Source organism: Mesoplodon densirostris, chromosome 4 (assembly GCF_025265405.1).
Source record: "Mesoplodon densirostris isolate mMesDen1 chromosome 4, mMesDen1 primary haplotype, whole genome shotgun sequence".
In the NCBI taxonomy this organism is placed as follows: Eukaryota; Metazoa; Chordata; class Mammalia; order Artiodactyla; family Ziphiidae; genus Mesoplodon; species Mesoplodon densirostris.
In genome coordinates, this window is record NC_082664.1 from 30,235,136 (window position 1) to 30,255,700 (window position 20,565).

General features: G+C 39.8%; 1 protein-coding gene across 2 annotated transcripts in view; it reads right to left on the reverse strand.

Moving 5' to 3' along the window:
- DNAL1 (dynein axonemal light chain 1) overlaps positions 1–19,479 on the reverse strand; it is a 43,352-nt gene extending 23,873 nt beyond the window's left edge. Inside the window, exons 1-4 of one of the 2 annotated variants that reach the window (XM_060095874.1) lie at positions 19,435–19,479; positions 10,446–10,484; positions 6,194–6,303; positions 2,203–2,258 (exon numbers count right to left, since the gene is read on the reverse strand). In XM_060095874.1, coding sequence (XP_059951857.1) covers positions 2,203–2,258; positions 6,194–6,303; positions 10,446–10,484; positions 19,435–19,437 — 208 coding nt within the window. In that variant the 5' untranslated portion in view covers positions 19,438–19,479. The other variant, XM_060095875.1, reaches the window with a different exon arrangement.
- Between the last annotated feature and the right edge of the window lie 1,086 nt (positions 19,480–20,565).

The following is a 20,565-nucleotide window of genomic DNA, read 5'->3' on the forward strand; positions in this document are numbered from 1 at the left end:
TTTTCATTTTCATATTGTCACAGTCATGTTTTTATGAAAGAAAAGCATGTTATCCATACTGATAAATATGTTATTCATTTAGTCTCCTTTAAGCAAGTTATTTCAAATACAGACAAAGAATAGGGAATGAAATGAAACATAAATTGTTTAATGAGTCAGTGAAAAATGGAATAGACTGAATCATCTTATACACAACTCTAAAAGTAAATACTTCCTCTCCAGCACTATATAAATACTCAGTGCAACTTTGAGTACAGTACTGGGGGGGGGATGGATATTTGGAATAGAAGATAGATTAATAAGATGTGATGTTTGCCCTAAAGGAACTCATTATCTGAAGAGACAGAACATATTCCTCACTAACTATAATAACAGCTAATATTTCTTGAGCATTTATATGCACTAGGCACTATTCTAAGAACTTTATACACACTACTCATTTAATCTTTACAATAACTATATGAAGTAATTACTATTATAATCTAAGGTAGACTGTTATAAATGTTCCCAAGAAAGAGTAATTGTTATGATGATGGAGATTAAAGAAGTCTTTAGGGGTCTCCCTCTAAATGACATTTAAACTTGGCATTCTTAATCTTAATTTGGTTTCTTGTAGGGTTTTCCTGCTAGAGGAAGGGGCTGTTCTCAATGAAAAGCACTGCATTAACAAGTACACAAAGTCATAAAAAAAGAATTATATGTTTGGGTGCGAAGAGGATGTCACAAGCTTTTAGGTGACCCTGAATGCAACCTTAAGGCATCTGGTCTTTACTGGGCAAAGGGGAGGCATTAAAGATCTCTGATCTGGAGGAATGATAATGAGAACAATATTTTTCAAAAGAAAACTCTGGTGTCAGTGCTGAAGGTCAATGGAAGAACAGAAAGATAGGAGACAAGGAGATCAATTGGGAGGCTATAACAGAAGTTGTAAGGCAGTGTTTTTTCAAACTGTGGGTCATGTGAAATCAACTTAGTGGGTTGTGACAAGCATTTAAAAAACAATGAAATCATGCTAAAAAAATTTATACTGGAACCTATCCTATAAGGGTAAATATTGTTTTACAAATTTTAATCCAGTTCATATGCATATGCTATATTTGATATGTGTATTCATAAGAATATATATATACTGAGTCATAAATTCAAAGGTATTTCTTACTGTGGGAAGTGGTAAAAAACATTTGAAAAATATTAAGGGGGAGATGATGAGGGTTTAAATTAAAGCTGTAGCTCCTGGAAATGGAAAAGCAACAAATTATTTGAGAGCTCTTTCAAAGAATAGAGTTAACAGGACTTACTGATGAACTTGCATGTAGGGCTTGAGGGAAGTAAAGGGAAATATAATATGCTAAATAATGGCTCACCAAAAGATACCTATATCCTAATCCCTGGAACCTGTGAATGTTACTATATATGGCGAAAAGTACTTTGCAGATATGATTAAGTTAGGGATCTTAAGATGGGGAGAGTAGCTTTGATTACCCAGGTGTTCCTTAAATGCAATCACATGTATCCTCATAAGAGGGTGAAAGAGAAAGATATGACAGAGACAAAAGAGGAGAAGGCAATATGACAACAGAGGAAGATATTGGAGTGACACAGTCACAAGCCAAGTAATCTGGCAGCCATCAGAATCTAGAAAAGGTAAGGAAAAGATTCTCCCCTGAAGCCTCTAGAGAAGGTGTGGCCCTCTTGATTTTGGCCCAGTGAAACTGATTTCAGACTTCTGGCCTCTAGAACAATGAGGGAATACATTTCTGCAGTTTTAAGCCACCAAGTTTCTGCAGCCACAGGCAACTAGCACAAGGAGCCTTGGCAACTGGGAAGGTGTCGATGTCATTAACAAAGACAAGGAGCACAGGAAAAACAGGGATTTTGAAGAATAAAATTTTAAATATCATAAGTATGAAACACAAGATAAATCTGAACAAAAAAATATAAAACACCTGATTTTCTATTTAAGCTATTTCAATTCTAACACTACAAAAACTTTATAATGTCTTTAAACTGTTCCGGTTTCATGTTATCTCTACTTTTCTTTGGATAATTAAATAAGATACATGGTTTATATATTCATTCTGACATCTGACAATTACTGGGGTTAAAACAGGTGCCAGCTTCTAGGATTATGTAGTGCCTCTGGAATGTTTATTCCAAATAACTACAAAATCCAAGAACCATCTGTTACTGTGGATCACTTACTTAAGCCATTCAGGTTTGCAATTTTTTCAATGCAGTTTGTAGACAGTGAAAGCTTCCTAAAAAAAAAAAAGGAACATTTGAATTAATAAGAAAAAAATGTTAATGGTATATCAGAAATTATTCCTCAAGTGTCCACAGAAGATGATATTTAAGTCACATTTCCTTTTACACTGAATCCTTTTTTCCCTCTCAGACATGACATGTATTCCTTCATTTTGAAATCTTCATACTTTTTCCCTGATTACAAAAGTTAATATACACTATTGTATAAAATCAAAAAAACCTTTTTGAGGGTAATTTGGTGTTATCTATTAAATTTTTAAATGCATGTATTCTTTGACCCAGTAATTCATTTCTAGGAATATGTCCTATTGAAATACTAATACAAATGCCAAAAAATATATGAATTAGATTATTTACTGTATTATAGTAATAGCAAAAAAGTGGGAAAAAATTTATAAATACCCATCAGCTGAGGAATACAGATAATGAAATACTATCTGCCAGTAAAGCAAACAAGATTGGGCTATACATACCAACTTGGGAAAATGTCCATGATATGTGTATAATAAAGTTATGTAATCCTAACCACCCCACACATTCCCCCAGAGATAATGACTTTTAATAGTTCGTATATATTTTTCTAGATTTTTTTCCTATACATACTTTAATGTATAAAAACAAATTTTTAAAGGGAGCATAGTTACACGTTATTAATCTTCCTTTCTTGGCAAAAATGTTTAATATCTTAGTAAATATCATGCAAAGAATATAATAAAAGCTAATTTTATTGAACACTTACTGTGTGCCTAGTATTCTTCTAAGTATTTTACATGTATTAACTATTTTAACCATCAGAACAATCCTATGAAATAAGTATTATTATCCAAATTTTACAAATGAGGAAACTGAGGCACAAAGATGTTAAGCAATTTGCCTGATATTATACAACCAGAAAGTAGCACAGGCAAATTTAAGATGCAAAAAAACTGACTCTAGAACATAAGATCTCACCCTTCTGATTTGACCTCAAGAGGAATTCTTCTTCTTCTTCTTCTTTTTTTTTTTTTTGCTTGAAACACTAAAAGCAATTACTGTACACTGTAAATTACTGGTCAAATCTGTGTATTTTCTAGTCATTCCCCATTCTCAAGAACAAACAGTTAAAGTGAAAAATGGACTGGAAAATCTGGGACTATGGTTGGGGAACAATTCTTTAATTTAAGCAACCTGCTCAAAGACTGTCAGCAAAAATACGAACAGGGAGGGGCCTCCCTGGTGGCGCAAGTGGTTGAGAGTCCGCCTGCCGATGCAGGGGATACGGGTTCGTGCCCCGGTCTGGGAGGGTCCCATATGCCGCGGAGCGGCTGGGCCCGTGAGCCATGGCCGCTGAGCCTGCGCGTCCGGAGCCTGCGCGTCCGGAGCCTGTGCTCCGCAACGGGGGAGGCCACAACAGTGAGAGGCCCGCATACCGCAAAAAAAAAAAAAAAAAAAAAAAAAAAAAAAAAAATACGAACAGGGTGACTCTTTCTAAGCAGTTTCCAAGGTACTTTGGTATGGGGTACAGAACCTTCTCAAATGCTTGCCTTTGAACTGGCTTTATGATAAAAAGATATTTGACCACTTTGAAATAATGATCTTTGAAATGATGGTTTTTGAAGCCAAAAACACGTCTAAGGTGGGTTTTTATGTAATACATTGTGTTCTCATCACAAAGGACAAGTTGCATACAATAACTAAATATGTTTGCTTTTCCCTTTAATTCCAAAGACAGATATTAGTCTAATTCATGAGTTCACAAATATGCATCTAAGAGTCATTCAGATTGCTTATTATAAATACAGATACCTAGTTTCATCAGTAGATTCTGTTTCTATAAATTTGGAGTGGGGCTTATCTACTGCACAAGGAGATTCTTTTTTTTTTTTTTTTTTTTTTTTTTTTTTTTTTTTTTTGTGGTACGCGGGCTTCTCACTGCTGTGGCCTCTCCCGTTGCGGAGCACAGGCTCCGGATGCGCAGGCTCAGCGGCCATGGCGCACGGACCCAGCCGCTCCGCAGCATGTGGGATCCTCCCAAACCGGGGCACGAACCCGTGTCCCCTGCATCGGCAGGCGGACCCTCAACCACTGCGCCACCAGGGAAGCCCAAGGAGATTCTTATATAGGTAGTCAGGGGACCACAGTTAGAAAAACAAAGGATGAAGAAATCAGAAAGAACCCCAAGTGATTCTGTAACATTCTATGCCCCTGACAAGACACTGCAGCCTGAGAGCACGGTTACAAGGTGTCATGGCATAATTGCCTCAGATTAGCCACAGAACCCTGCTAAAAAGTGTGTATTTAGAAAATAAGTTAAAAGGAATAAATATAGATCTGATACTTAAAGTCTTGGATAAATAGGATTACAAATAAATGTAACTTGATCCCAATTAGGAAAAAAAATTAGAAGGCTCTATATCAAAATGCTGAGACTTCCCTGGCAGTCCAATGGTTAAGACTCTGCGCTTCCATTGCAGGGGGCAGGGGTGAGATCCCTGATCCCTGGTCGGGGAACTAAGATCCCACATGCCCTGCGGTCCGGCCAAAAAGTTAAAAAAACAATAAAATAAAATAAAAACCAAAATGCTAACACTGGTTCTCAAAAGGTGTGCAATTTTGGTTGATATTATTTCCCTTTCTTTGTGCTTTTAATATTTTCTAGGTTTTTTAAAAAAATTATTTTGTGTCCCTCATGACTTTTAAAGAGGGCTCTTTTTTTTAAAAAATTATTTTACTTATTTATTTTTGGCTGCGTTGGGTCTTCGTTGCTGTGCGCGGACTTTCTGTAGTTGTGGTGAGCGCGGGCTACTCTTCATTGCGCTGTGCGGGCTTCTCATTGCAGTGGCTTCTCTTGTTGCGGAGCACAGGCTCTAGGCACGCCGGCTTCAGTAGTTGTGGCTCGTGGGCTCTAGAGCACAGGCTCAGTAGTTGTGGCACACGGGTTTAGTTACTCCGCGGCATGTGGGATCTTCCCAGACCAGGGATCAAATCCGTGTCCCCTGCATTGGCAGGCATATTCTTAACCACTGCGCCACCAGGGAAGCCCTTCTAGGTGCTTTACAATGTATTTTCATAGTTTGAAAAGTTTTTGGGTTTTTTTTGTGGTACGGGCCTCTCACTGTTGTGGCCTCTCCCGTTGCGGAGCACAGGCTCCGGAGGCGCAGGCTCAGCGGCCATGGCTCACGGGCCCAGCCACTCCGCGGCATGTGGGATCTTCCTGGACCGGGGCACGAAGCCCCGTCCCCTGCATCGGCAGGCGGACTCTCAACCACTGCGCCACCAGGGAAGCCCTGAAAAGTACTTTTTAAAGCAGTATCTCTATGCCTCTGAGTAAGTATAGTATCGACTTTGGTGGATAATCTTACAAGAGAAAGTACTAGACTTTATGACAGAGAAATAGTTTAATTGTGTTATTTAGCTTCTCCTAAGAGACAAGGAAATTTCTATTCTCCAGGCATATTGTAAAAATTATACTGTAAAAAAATACAGGGGTTTCCCTGGTGGTGCAGTGGTTGAGAGTCCGCCTGCCGATGCAGGGGACACAGGTTCGTGCCCCGGCCCGGAAAGATCCCACATGCCGTGGAGCGGCTGAGCCCGTGAGCCATGGCCACTGAGCCTGCGCGTCCGGAGCCTGTGCTCCGCAACGGGAGAGGCCACAGCAGTGAGAGGCCCGTGTACCGCAAAAAAAAAAAAAAAATACAGTACAGGATTATTCAGGATTACTCTATTAATAATCCTAGAAACCAATAATCTTTTATGTTTGGGTTTGCCAAAGTGAGAATCAGAAAAAGAAAGAAAGAAAGAAGGGAGGGAGGAAGGACGGAAGGAAGGAAGGAAAGAAGGGAAATGAAGATCAAGAAAATAAATATATTTTTCTAGTTTGTGTATTTAGAAAAGGAAGTGAAACTTAACAGCAATACTAGAAAAGACGAAAAAAGACAAGAGAACTTACTCGCAATTAAAAAGTGTAGACAAGGACGCATCCATCTTCTCTATAGGGGGAATCTGGGCATACAGCTTTATCTCTCTGGCTTCTGATGGCTTCTGACTGGTTTTCTCTTCCTATGTTAAAAATTAATTTGGAAGAAAATAATCCAAATGTGGAACTAAAAAAGGCCAAAATTTCTCAAGGCTTTTCAATGTTTATTTCAAAACAATTATTAAAATTCAATAATTCTGTACATTCCTGACAGTTCACTTATTGACAACATTTACTTACTGAACCTGATAACTAGCCTTATACATGGCTGATTCAGATAATTCACTGTTAGGTCTCAACCAAATGGAAAAGAGGAGGAAAGAAATAACTTTTATTTCCGTAATTTAAAAAATCCTTTTAGAGCCTATCAATTAATAAACAAAAACATTTTCCTGGGAAGAATTCCTTGTCCCTAAACAAACTTTTCCTAAGTATCAGATTCAGACCTATAAGATCAACTCTTTCTGTCATCTCATCTTTCTGTTCCTATATACAATTTAGTCAGAGCTAGAACCACCAAATACCAAGAATTTGGGAAGATTTTCTCTTTATGACAAAGCTGAAGTCAAATTTATTTGCTCTACAATAATTTACTACTAAATTCTACCTTAGAGTTTAATTTCAGTACTAAGTACGCAGGTTAAATTTTAATTACCAGGATATGTTGCCTAATAATAGTTTCTAAGTACCTCAATACTTAGAATTAGCTCTATCTCTCCAACAAAACAAGAAGATCCTACAGCTCAGGGACCATTTTCTTGCTTTCCTACATTTTCTATAACCTGATATTAGACACAAAAGAAGCTTATTTTTAAAAAGTCAAATCATAACACATCAATAACAGAAAATATATAATCAGTTGAAAGAGATCTAATACACAATCACTCAGTATTTTTTTTGTGCCATACTTTATAGGTTAGGAGATGGGAGACTGACACCAAGTAGATCCTTAATAAATGTTGGGTTAATGAGTGCAAGAACGAGCATGATGTCTTCAAATAATCTTAAAGTCAAAGATTTATGGCCATAATGTAATCTAGAAATAGAACCTACAAACCAAAGCAAAAAACCAACCACTTGTTATTATAAATAAATAAAACAAAATCCTAAAATCTGATTGAAGGAAATCAAATCTAATACTAAGCCTACTCCACACTTTTTTATTAAACAAAACAGATCTTTCACTAACTAAGCAGAAAATTTTTTTAATGTAATTAGAGTACGAAGAAGTTTATAAGCACTAAAACAAAAATTCAAATATTTCATTATCCTACCCATTTTGTCTATTTTCCCTAGACACCAAGTTTCTTGAAAGAGTTTTTATTTAAAGCCCAGCTACAAAAGCAAAAGATACATTATTATACAAAAAAACAAGTGATAACATAGTCAAATACGTTATCACTGGGCATAGAAATTGAGGAGCCATCTCTATACTCTATGGAAATTTGATCTATAATGCTGAAATACAACTGTTCAAACTTTATAGAATGTTATATTCAAAATATTTGTTTATATTTAATGCATTTTTTACAATGCAGTTTCTTCTCTAATATTACTATATGCTTTTTAAAAATGTATTTTGTGTATGTATTGTGTATTTTTTCCAGATATAATGATATATAGCACTGAATAAGTTTAATATATACAGCATAACAATTTGACTCACAAAATCACGAAATGATTACCACAATAAGTTTAGTGAACATTCATCATCTCATACAGATACAAAATAAAAGAAAAAGAAAAAAATTTTTCCTTGTGATGAGAACTCAGGATTTACTCTCTTAACTTTCATATATAACATACAGCAGTGTTAATTATATTAATCATGTCGTACATTACATCCCTAGTACTTAATTTACCTTGTAACTGGAAGCTTGTACCTATTGACCATCTTCATCCAATTCCCCCTACCCCTACTCCTTGGCTCTGGTTACCACAAATCTGATGCTTTTTTCTATGAATTTGTTTGTTTGTTGAAATATAATTGACCTATAATACTATGTTAATTCCCAGGGTACAACATAGTGATTCAATATTTCTATACATTACAAAATGATCACTATTTTTTACAGATTTATTGAGATATAACATTGTTTATGTTTAAGGTATACCCTGTGATGCTCTGATACATGTATACATTGCAAAATGATTACCAGAAAAAGGTTAGTTAACACATCCAGCACCTCATATAATTATTTTTTGGTGTGCTGAGAACATTTACGATCTACTCTCCAGACTTCCCTGGTGGCGCAGTGGTTAAGAATCTACCTGTCGGGCTTCCCTGGTGGTGCAGTGGTTGAGAGTCTGCCTGCCGATGCAGGGGACACGGGTTCGTGCCCCAGTCCGGGAAGATCTCACATGCCGCGGAGCGGCTGGGCCCGTGAGCCATGGCCGCTGAGCCTGCGCGTCCGGAGCCTGTGCTCCGCAACGGGAGAGGCCACAACAGTGAGAGGCCTGCGTACCGCAAAAAAAAAAAAAAGAATCTACCTGTCAATGCAGGGGACACGGGTCCGAGCCCTGGTCCAGGAAGATCCCACATGCCGTGCAGCAACTAAGCCCGTGCGCCACAACTACTTAGCCTGTGCTCTAGAGCCCACAAGCCACAACTACTGAGCCCACGTGCCACAACCACTGAAGCCCACGCGGCTAGAGCCGGTGCTCCACAGCAAGAGAAGCCACCACAATGAGAAACCCGCGCACCACAATGAAGAGTAGTCCCCGCTGGCTGCAACTAGAGAAAGCTGGCGTGCAGCAACAAAGACCCGACTCAGCCAAAAATAAATAAATAAATAAATTTATTTTTAAAAAAAATCTACTCTCTTAGCAAATTTCAAGTACATAATACAGTATTATTAAATATGCTGTACATTAGATCCCCAGAACTTATTGATCTTATAACTGGAAGTTTATACCCTTTGACCAACTTCTCCCCATTTCCTCCACTCAACTCTGGCCATCACCATTCTAATCTGTTTCTATGAGTTCGGCCTTTTTAGATTCCACATGTAAGTGAGATCATACAGTATTTGTCTTCAGCTACCTGACTTATGTCATTTAGCATAACGCACTCAAGGTCCTTCCACGTTGTTGCAAATGGCAGGATTTCCTTCTTTTTATGGCTGAATAATATTCCATTGTATACAAATATACATTTTCTTCATTCATCCATTGATAGGCATTTAGGTTGTTTTCATATCTTGGCTATTGTGAATAATGCTGCAATGAACATGCGGATACACGTATCTCTTTGAGATAGTGATTTCATTTCCTTCAGATATATATGCAGAAGTGGGACTGCTGGATCACATGGTAGATCTACTTTTAATTTTTGAGGAACCTCCATAGTATTTACCATAGCACTGTACCAATTTACATTTACATCCCCACCGAAGTGCAAAAGAGTTTCTTTTCTCCGCATCCTCACCAACACTTTTCTCTCGTATTTTTGATGATAGCCATTTTAACAGGTGTGAGGTGATATCTCACTGCAGTTTTGATTTGCATTTCCCTGATGATCAGTGATGTTAAGCATCATTTTAGTATTTTTATTCAATGTTTTTTCAGTTGTCTATGCATGATTTTCATTTGTCCACATTGACTGTCCCTGTTCTAACCTCCAAGAGGCTAAAACCATCATTTGTCTAAAACCTAGATAATCTACAACACATATCAATCTATCACCTGAAAATGACATGTAGTTTAATGATGATAAAGTTGAAAAAGAAAATGTACTGTAACAGAGATTCTAGCCATTACAGTAACAGATGAATCAGCTTTTCCATATTTAAATTTTCCAATGGTCAGATTTTTTAATTGAAATTTTTATTGAGACACTTGAAAATTTATGTGCCGTTATAAAAAATAATACAGAGAGATCCCTTATACACTTTGCCCAGTTTCCCCCAATGGTAACAGTTTTCAAAATATAGTATAATATCACAACCAGGATACTGATATTGATGCAATCCACTGATTTTAATCAGATTTTCCCAATTTTATTTGTACTCATTTGTACATACGAGTGTGAATGTGTTTGCATGTGTGTATTAAGTTCTATACAATTTTATCACATGTGTAGGCTCATGTATCCACTAACACCATCAAGATAGCTAAACAGTTCCAATACCACAAAGATCCCTTGTATTGAATGGTCATATTTAAATAATTATCCAAAAATTCTCCTTATGTGGTTTCTAGAAGAAGTAAAAACTCAGAAACTCACCCATCTGGCTAGGGCTTCTTTGATTGTTGTTGCTTTTGCCTTAAAAAGAGAAGAAAATACAAAGCTGTCTTTATTGGTATCATTTGTTGACTCAATTTTCATGCAATAATTATTAGCCCTGGCATCTACCGTTAAAAAGATTAACTTCTTTTTTTGAGACTTTATATGCAAAAAGAGTGTTTTAATTTCCTGAAATCAGAAATACTCATTTAAATACCTCTCAGAGAAATTAAGGAAATCGTGATGTAATGTCAGATACTTCACTCCCACTTGGTTTACAAAAAACATATAGCTTTCAACACTGATATTAAAATATATCTTATTTCATTGATTCTAAGATTTATATCTTCTTTTATATTTTAATATCTTTGAAATTTGGATACATTTTACAACCAGGAACAATTTATAATTGCTGCAGCCAGGTAGCACTGATGAAGTTTTAGAAAAATATTAACCATCTTGGACTTCCTTAGTAGTGCAGTGGTTAAGAATCCGCCTGCCAGTGCAAGGGACACAGGTTTGAGCCCTGGTCTGGGAAGATCCCACATGCCGCGGAGCAACTAAGCCCGTGTGCCACAACTACTGAGCCTGCGCTCTAAAACCGGCGAGCAACAACTACTGAAGCCCACGCACCTAGAGCCCATGCTCCACAACAAGGGAAGCCACTGCAATGAGAAGCCCGCGTACCGCAATGAAGAGTAGCCCCTGCTCGCCGCAACTAGAGGAAGCCCGCACACAGCAATGAAGACCCAACGCAGCCAAAAATAAATAAATTAATAAATTAAAAAAATTAACCTTATTTAATATACATATGATATGCATTTTTATGTTTATCAAAGGATAACATATGATAAAAATCTATATGCCTAAATACATTTAAAATAACTCTGTTAATAAGTACAAAATAAAAATTCTAAGTGATAGGAAATTATGCCATAGTTTAATTCTAACTTCTTATTTTTCTTTCTTAGTAGAACAAAAAATAATGTCGCACCTTATAATCAATAGTATCTTAGATTCAAGTTATATGATATTAAAAATTTTTAAAGGTAAGAAAAGGAAGACATTCTTTGAGTCATTGCTGGAGCTCGTTAAAAAAAAGAGAGAGCCCTAAACAATAACAAAAGGAATTATGTCTATGAAATAAAGATACACTAATAAGTAGCACCTGAGTTAAAAATAAAATTTAAATTTAAGTAAAATAATAAAATTAAAGACAAAGAATGTCAATATTTGAGGAATATAACACTTAAAAGGAAACTTATGCTTCAAATACATTAATTTAAAAATAAGAGAGGGGGGCTTCCCTGGTGGCGCAGTGGTTGAGAGTCCACATGCCGATGCAGGGGACACGGGTTCGTGCCCTGGTCTGGGAAGATGCTGCGGAGCGGCTGGGCCCGTTAGCCATGGCCGCTGAGCCTGCGTGTCCGGAGCCTGTGCTCCACAGCGGGAGAGGCCACAACAGTGAGAGGCCCGCGTACCGCAAAAAAAAAAAAAAAAAAAGAGAGGGGAAAAAAAAGAAAAAAAAATAAGAGAGGGACTTCCCTGGTGGCGCAGTGGTTGAGAATCCACGTGCCAATGCAGGGGACATGAGTTTGAGCCCTGGTCCAGGAAGATCCCACATGCTGGGGAGCAACTAAGCCCACGCTCCACAACTACTGAGCCTGCGCTCTAGAGCCCGTGAGCCACAACTACTGAAGCCTGCACGCCTAGAGCCCATGCTCCGCAACAAGAGAAGCCACCGCAATAAGAAGCCTGTGCACCACAACAAAGAGTAGCCCCCACTCGCTGCAACTAGAGAAAGCCTGCACACAGCAACGAAGACCCAACACAGCCAAAAATAAATTAATTAAATAAAATAAAAAGAAAATAAGAACAGGGAATGATATTCAATACCCTATGATAAACCATAATGGAAAAGAATATGAAAAAGAATGTATATATATATATATGTGTGTGTGTGTGTGTGTATATATATGTATATATATACATATATATACACACACACACATATATATATATATATATAACTGAATCACTTTGCTGTATGACAGAAGTTAACACAACATTGTAAATCAACTATACTTGAATAAAATAAATTTTAAAAATATAAGAGAGAGGGGCTTCCTTGGTGGCGCAGTGGTTCAGAGTCCGCCTGCCGATGCAGGGGACACAGGTTCGTGCCCCGGTCCGGGAAGATCCCACATGCCGTGGAGCGGCTGGGCCCGTGAGCCATGGCCGCTGAGCCTGTGCATCCGGAGCCTGTGCTCCGCAATGGGAGAGGCCACAACAGTGAGAGGCCCGCGTACTGCAAAAAAAAAAAAAAAAGAAGAAAAAAAAAAATATAAGAGAGAACAAGAGATAGAAAACAAACAAGTTAAGCATTCAAGATGTTTGAAAAAGTACATCATGAAGGCAGAAGGAGATACAAAGGAAGAAATCAATGAAAAACAGAACGAGAGGAAAAAAGATTAACAAAACTAAAAGTGGGTTCTGAAGTCTCTGGCAAGCTCAACTGAGCTAAAAAGAGAGATATACAAATTTAAAATATAGAATAAATAAGGGGAAATAACATATCACAGAGATTTTATTTATTTATTTATTTATTTTTTACTGCATTGGGTCTTCATTGCTGCACGCGGGCTTTCTCTAGTTGTGGCGAGCGGGGGCTACACATCATTGCAGTGTGCGGGCTTCTCATCACGGTGGCTACTCTTGTTGTGGAGCACGGGCTCTAGGAACGCGGGCTTCAGTAGTTGTGGCATGTGGGCTCACGGGCTCTAGAGTACAGCCTCAGTAGTTGTGGTGCACGGGTTTAGTTGCTTCGCAGCATGTGGGATCTTCTCAGACCAGGTCTCGAACCTGAGTCCCCTGCATTGGCAGGCAGATACTTAACCCCTGTGCCACCAAGGAAGTCCCATCACAAAGATTTTAAAAATAAAATATTATAAGCAAATATATGGTAGGGCCTCCCTGGTGGCGCAGTGGTTAAGAGTCCGCCTGCCGATGCAGGGGATACGGGTTCGTGCCCCGGTCTGGGAGGATCCCATATGCCGCGGAGCGGCTGGGCCCGTGAGCCATGGCCGCTGGGCCTGCGCATCTGGAGCCTGTGCTCCGCAACGGGAGAGGCCACAACAGTGAGAGGCCCACATACAGCAAAAAGAAAAAAATATATATATATATATATGGTAATAAGTTTGAAAACCTAGACAAAGTATGCATTTCTAGAAAAAAAAGTGCCAAAACTCACAAGAAGAATCAGAAAATTTGAATAGACTAATTACTATTTAAAACATTAAAAAGATAATCAGGGCTTCCCTGGTGGCGCAGTGGTTGAGAGTCCGCCTGCCGATGCAGGGGACACGGGTTCGTGCCCGGGTCCAGGAAGATCCCACATGCCGCGGAGCGGCTGGGCCCGTGAGCCATGGCCGCTGAGCCTGTGCGTCCGGAGCCTGTGCTCCGCAATGGGAGAGGCCACAGCAGTGAGAGGCCCGCGTACCGCAAAAAAAAAAAAAAAAAAAAAAAAGATAATCAGAGATTTACCCTCACCCTCCTCCCCTAAAACCCCAAGCCTAGATAAATTACAAGTTCTACCAAGCTTTCAGGGAACAGATATTACTTGTTATACAAGTTGTTTCAGAAATCAGAAAAAAGAGGGAAAGTTTCCAACTTATTTTACGAGGCCAGAATAACCTTGATGCCATAATCAGATAAGGAGCCCTCTTTACTTTTCAAAACAGATTTGAAAATCCTAGATACAACATTAGATCTCCAAAGCCAATGGTGTATAATGATCATGACCAAAAATGGCTTATGCCAGGATCATAAGGATTGTTTAACAACAGAAAAGTCTATAAATATAAATCACTTATTAATGGATTAAAGGGAGAAAATCACATTTATTTCAGTAAGTGCAGAAAGAGCAGTTGATAAAGTTTTATAGCTGATATTAAAAGCTCTCAACTAAGGGTTAAAGTGAAATTTCTTACTTGATAAAAGCTACACATCAAAAAGCTTCAACAGGGCTTCCCTGGTGGCGCAGTGGTTGAGAGTCCGCCTGCCGATGCAGGGGACACGGGTTCGTGCCCCGATCCCGGAAGATCCCACATGCCGCGGAGCGGCTGGGCCCGCGAGCCATGGCCGCGGAGCCTGTGTGTCCGGAGCCTGTGCTCCGCAACGGGAGAGGCCACAGCAGTGAGAAGGCCCGCGTACAGCAAAAAAAAAAAAAAAAAAAAAAAAAAAAAAAAAAAAAAAGCTTCAACAAACACCACACTTAAGGGAGCAATTCATTCATTTCAGAAAATATTTATTGATTACCTCCTATGTACCAAACATTCTTTCACTTGCTGAGGATATATCAGCGTACGAAACAAAGATCCCTGCCTTCATGGAATTTACATCTATTGGCGGGAGACAGATGGTAAATAATATAATAAATAAATAGATATAAATCATATAGTATATTAGAAGGTGACAATTACTAAGGAAAAAGAAAAAGCTGAGCTTGGTAAAGAGTATCAGGATGTGTGTATATGTGTATGGAGGATTTATTTTAAAAAACGTGGTCAACGTGGGCCAAAATGGGAATGCAACATGAAAAGCATTCTCAAACTCCTAGAAGAGAACATAGGCAAAACATTCTCTGACATGAATTGTAGCAATGTTTTCTTAGGTCAGTCTCCCAAGGCAATAGAAATGAAAGCAAAAATAAACAAAAGGGACCTACTCAAACTTAAAAGCTTTGCACAGCAAAGGAAACCATAAATAAAATGAAAAGACAACCTATGGACTGGGAGAAAATATTTGTAAATGATGTGACTGACAAGGGCTAATTTCCAAAATATACAAATAGCTCATACAACTCAGTAACGAACAAAACAAAACAAACAAACAAAAAAACCCAAACAACACAATCAAAAAATGGGCAGGGGCTTCCCTGGTGGCGCAGTGGTTGAGAGTCCGCCTGCCGATGCAGGGGACACGGGTTCGTGCCCCGGTCCGGGAGGATCCCACATGCCGCAGGGTGGCTGGGCCCATGAGCCATGGCCTCTGAGCCTGCGCGTCCGGAGCCTGTGCTCCGCAACGGGAGAGGCCACAACGGTGAGAGGCCCGCGTACCGCAAAACAAAACAAAACAAAACAAAAACCAGATAAACAACAAGGACCTACTGTAGAGCACAGAGAACTATATTCAATATTTTGTAATAAGCTATAATGGAAAAGAATATGAACAAGAATATAAATATATATATATGACTGAATCACTTCGCTGTACACTTGAAATAACCCAACATTGTGAATCAATTATACTTCAATAAAAAAATAAATTAAAAAAATTGATAATTCAAATAGCAAAAATATATATATAAACAACAAGGTCCTACTGTATAGACAGGGAACTATATTCAATACTTTGTAATAAGCTATAATGGAAAAGAATATGAAAAAGAATATATATATTTAAATATGTATAACTGAATCACTTTGCTGTACACCAGAAAACACAACATTGTAAATCAATTATATGTCAATAAAAAAGAAAAAAGTATTCTCTCTAAGATCCCAAACACATCAAGGATGCCTATCTACTATCACTGCTAGTGTTTAACATAGTACAAGAGATCTTTATCAATATTACAGTAAAAAGAAGTACAAATTGGAATGATTAAAGGAGGAAATAAAACACTGTGCAGATGATCATCTGTGTAGAAAACACAATAGAATAAACTAACAAATACTAGAACAGATAGAGTATAGCAAATGAAGAACTCTGTTGACAAGTTAGAAAAATTAAGAGATGATATTTTCAATGTAAAAACAACAAAGGACTACTATCTAGAATATACAAGGAACTCCTAAAATTCAAAACCAAACAACCAAAAAAGGGAAAAGTTGGTAAAAAATGTAAACAGAAAATTCACAGAAACTGAAAGCCAGATGACTAATAGTGAGGTATTTGAACTCAATGAAAATCAGAGAAATGCAGAGTAAAACAATGGGATACTAAAATACATCCTCAAATTGGCAAAAGTTAGAAAGTTAGTGAGAATGTAGAGAAATAGGAACTCTCATGCATTACTGAAGTAAGTAAGAACTAGTATAGCCATTCTGGAAAGCAATCTGACAGTGCCTAGAGAAATTAAGTACGCATAGACTCTAGGACCCCACAGTGGCATTCCTGGATATACTTCCCACAGAAATCCTTGCATGGGTCCAAAAAAAGACACCTATAAGAACACTTCCAAGTTGGAAGCAATCTAGTTATCTATAAATTGGTTTATAAGGTCACTAGTTCCCCTACAGTGGAACTAGTGGGAGTCAAAACCTGAAATGCCTGAAGGACCAATAGACATCATTAATGTGTAAAGCTGGCCATGTAAAGAGGATAACCTCTACTTGGTTCTAGAAATCTTGGCAGGTGGACTTGGAACAAGAGTTACCCTAATATCACATTTCTCCAAATACGAAAACTGTTAATTGAAAGTAACACCCTTATTTTATGTACCATTAAGAAAGAAAAGATGCTGCCAGTTATATCACACCATCATATTTCAGTAGTACAAAAATATGAAAAAAGATGTGTCCAATAGTGAAATATGGTATTTCTGATTTTTCAGAGAAGCCAGAAATCTGCGTTTTGATGTAAAATATGATCATTTTTAAGACACTGGAAGCTAATTTTTTTAAGTTAAAAAACTATGTGGGGGGGCTTCCCTGGTGGCGCAGTGGTTGAGAATCTGCCTGCCAATGAAGAGGACACAGGTTCGAACCCTGGTCTGGGAAGATCCCACATGCCGCGGAGCAACTAGGCCCGTGAGCCACAACTACTGAGCCTGCGTGTCTGGAGCCTGTGCTCCGCAACAAGAGAGGTCACGATAGTGAGAGGCCTGTGAGCCACAACTACTGAGCCTGCGTGTCTGGAGCCTGTGCTCCGCAACAAGAGAGATCACGATAGTGAGAGGCCCGTGCACCGCGATGAACAGTGGCCCCCGCTTGCCACAACTAGACAAAGCCCTCGCACAGAAACGAACACCCAACACAGCCAAAAAAAAAAAAAAAACAACTATGTGGGACTGTATTTCTAGAGGGCCCCAGAACTACAAGTTTGCAGCCTCAGCTAGCTTCATCTAATTACTAGTTCTGATTCTCTATTTGAAGATTTTCAATAATTCTCGTGGTTCATACTTGCAGAATTATTTAGGGCTAGTTATTTCTTCACCTAAATATAAATTTAGGTTCAAGAATTTTTTACTTTCCTTGGTTTTCAGCTAAATGCCTGTGGAATAAAGTAAGGAAGGCAGAGGGGAAAACTGCTTTTAAAAGAGTAGGATTTAGGGACTTCCCTGGTGGCACAGTGGTTAAGAATCCGTGTCAATGCAGGGGACACGGGTTTGAGCCCTGGTCCGGGAAGATCCCACATGCCGCAGAGCAACTAAGCCCGTGCACCACAACTACTGAGCCTGCACTCTAGAGCCAGCGAGCCACAACTACTGAAGCCCGTGTGCCTAGAGCCCATGTTCCACAACAAGAGAAGCCACCACAGTGAGAAGCCTGCACACCGTAAGGAAGAGAAAGCTCCCGCTCCCCACAACTAGAGAAAAGCCATAAAACAAATAAATTTATTTTTTTAAAAAAAGAGTAGCATTTAATCTCGTGGTTGAGGTCAGGCATGATTTCCTCATCATTTCAATTTCCTGGGCTCAATTTCTGCCCACTTATATAGCAATGGAATCACAAAATGAAGAAAACTATTTAAACTTATTCTTTATAAATATTTCCATCAGGGGCTTCCCTCGTGGCGCAGTGGTTGAGAATCTGCCTGCTAATGCAGGGGACACGGGTTCGAGCCCTGGTCTGGGAGGATCCCACATGCCACGGAGCAACTAGGCCCGTGCCCCACAACTACTGAGCCTGCGCATCTGGAGCCTGTGCTCCGCAACAAGAGAGGCCGCGATAGTGAGAGGCCCGCGCACCGCGATGAAGAGTGGCCCCCGCTTGCCACAACTAGAGAAAGCCCTCGCACAGAAACGAAGACCCAACACAGCAAAAATAATAATAAATTAATTAATAAACTCCTACCCCCAACATCAAAAAAAAAAAATTTCCATCAGGCAGGACAATCACATACTTTGCTAAATAGCTTTGGCTGGGTCTGTAACTAACCAACAACATCCCTTTTTCAACTACTAGTTGGATCTACCAAGTATGTAAGCAAGAGAGTGCTCACTTTACGTAGGCGTTGAGGAGCATCACTAGGTAAAACCATTACTTCATAAAGAGCTTTGATTAGATAGCCTGCCAGCAGATTTCAAGTCTAAGACAGCAGTATTTCTCAGTGTTGTGGGAGCCCTCCAATTTTAGAATCATTTGAAATGCACATTCCTGAATCCCCCCCCAATTAATGAAACATTCATAATCTGCACTCCAACTTAGGCCAAAATCATACTCATGCGTGCTGAAATTTGAGAAACACTACCCTAATATGCTGTGTTAGAGAGGGTTTTATAATGTTACAATGTTACTAATAACTGAACTGACAGTCATTCAGAGGGCAACCTGGACGTATCACAGGTTACAAATATCTGCGGCAATCAGTGTTACACACAGTCCTCTTATAACCAACCTCACCCTCTATCTCGCCGGGGCGGGGGGGGGCGGATTACTTCCATGTAAAAAGATATCCTTATTCACACTCCCCCTTCCATCACCTTTCCCACTCTACTCCGCTCTTCGCTTTTTGCCCTCTGCTCTTTGCCCTCCCTTTTCTCTGCCAGAGTCTCCGGCAGAGATTAGCCCAACCTCCAATCAGCCCCACACCACCCGGTGCCAGGGCTTCTCTTTCGCCTCAGGCCTCAGAATCTACCGAGCCAGCATCCGCTACCGGCTCCCTTCCGCTGTTTGAGGACCTCCGCCATCCTCAACCCTCCAGTTACCCTTTTCCACTTCCAATCTTCTCTCAGCTTTGGCTCCGAGGCCTGGAGGGTACTCACCATTCCGGCGGTTGCTACTGTCACTGCTCTGGTTGCTAGGGCCCGCCGGGGTCAGTGCGCATGCGCACCTCTTGGAGCTCTCCTTGGAGCCCTACCCCGGCAGCGGTCTTTTCTCTCCGCCGTCAGTGTGGCGCAAGCAGGGCATTGTGGGACCGCGCGGCGTACGCCGGGGTTTTCCCGCTCCGCGGTCGCAAGCTTCCCAGGGACTGCAAGCGCAGCAATGGGTGGCGCAGAGGGGTCGAGAGCATAACCTCGCGGAGTGGTTGGGAGATGTCTTTTTTCCCTTGTGAAAGTAATTTCAGCTAATCTGAAGTGACGTACCGGCTTAAAGTTTAAAACTTTGAAACCTCCATGTAACAACTGCCACACTCCATAAAGGAACTTTAAAAATTCCCTTCCTTTGCAGATTGCCCTTCCCGTTCTCTTGACTCCCTGCTGTAATTTACCTAGTTGTCCGACTAAGGATACCCAGACACGGCTGCATTTCTTCAGTTAGCTTCTCCCTGCCCCTTCAGGCAGCCTGAGGCGGCTGAAGCATGAAATGCTGGTTTTACATAACCGAGGTGTCTTTTTATCCCCAACTATCAAATTAGCCAAAAACTGTAAAAATGTCCAGAGTTGCTAGGGGTATGGAGAAGTGGGGACGCATACATACACTGCTGTTTGTAATTGATACAGCCTTTCCGCAGGCTGTTAGCAATTTTAAAGCTTTAAAAACTTTTGCACCTCTGTGACCCAGCAGTTCCACTTCTAGGACTTCATCCTGAAGAAATAATCAGGCATATGCACAGAGATATTTGTTCAAAGTTTTAACAGCGAAAAGAAAACCCAAATGTCAACAACAGAGAATTGGTATTATTAAGGATATTATGAGGGGGTTCCCTGGTGGTGCAGTGGTTAAGAATCCTCCTGCCAATGCAGGGGACACAGGTTCGATCCCTGGTCTGGGAAGATCCCACATGCCGCGGAACAACTAAACCCATGCGCCACAACTACTGAGCCTGAGCTCTAGACCCCGCGAGCCACAACTACTGAGCCCATGCGCCTAGAGCCCGTGCTCCGCAACGAGAAGCCACCACAATGAGAATCCCGCGCACCGCAACAAAGAGTAGCCCCCGCTCGCTGCAACTT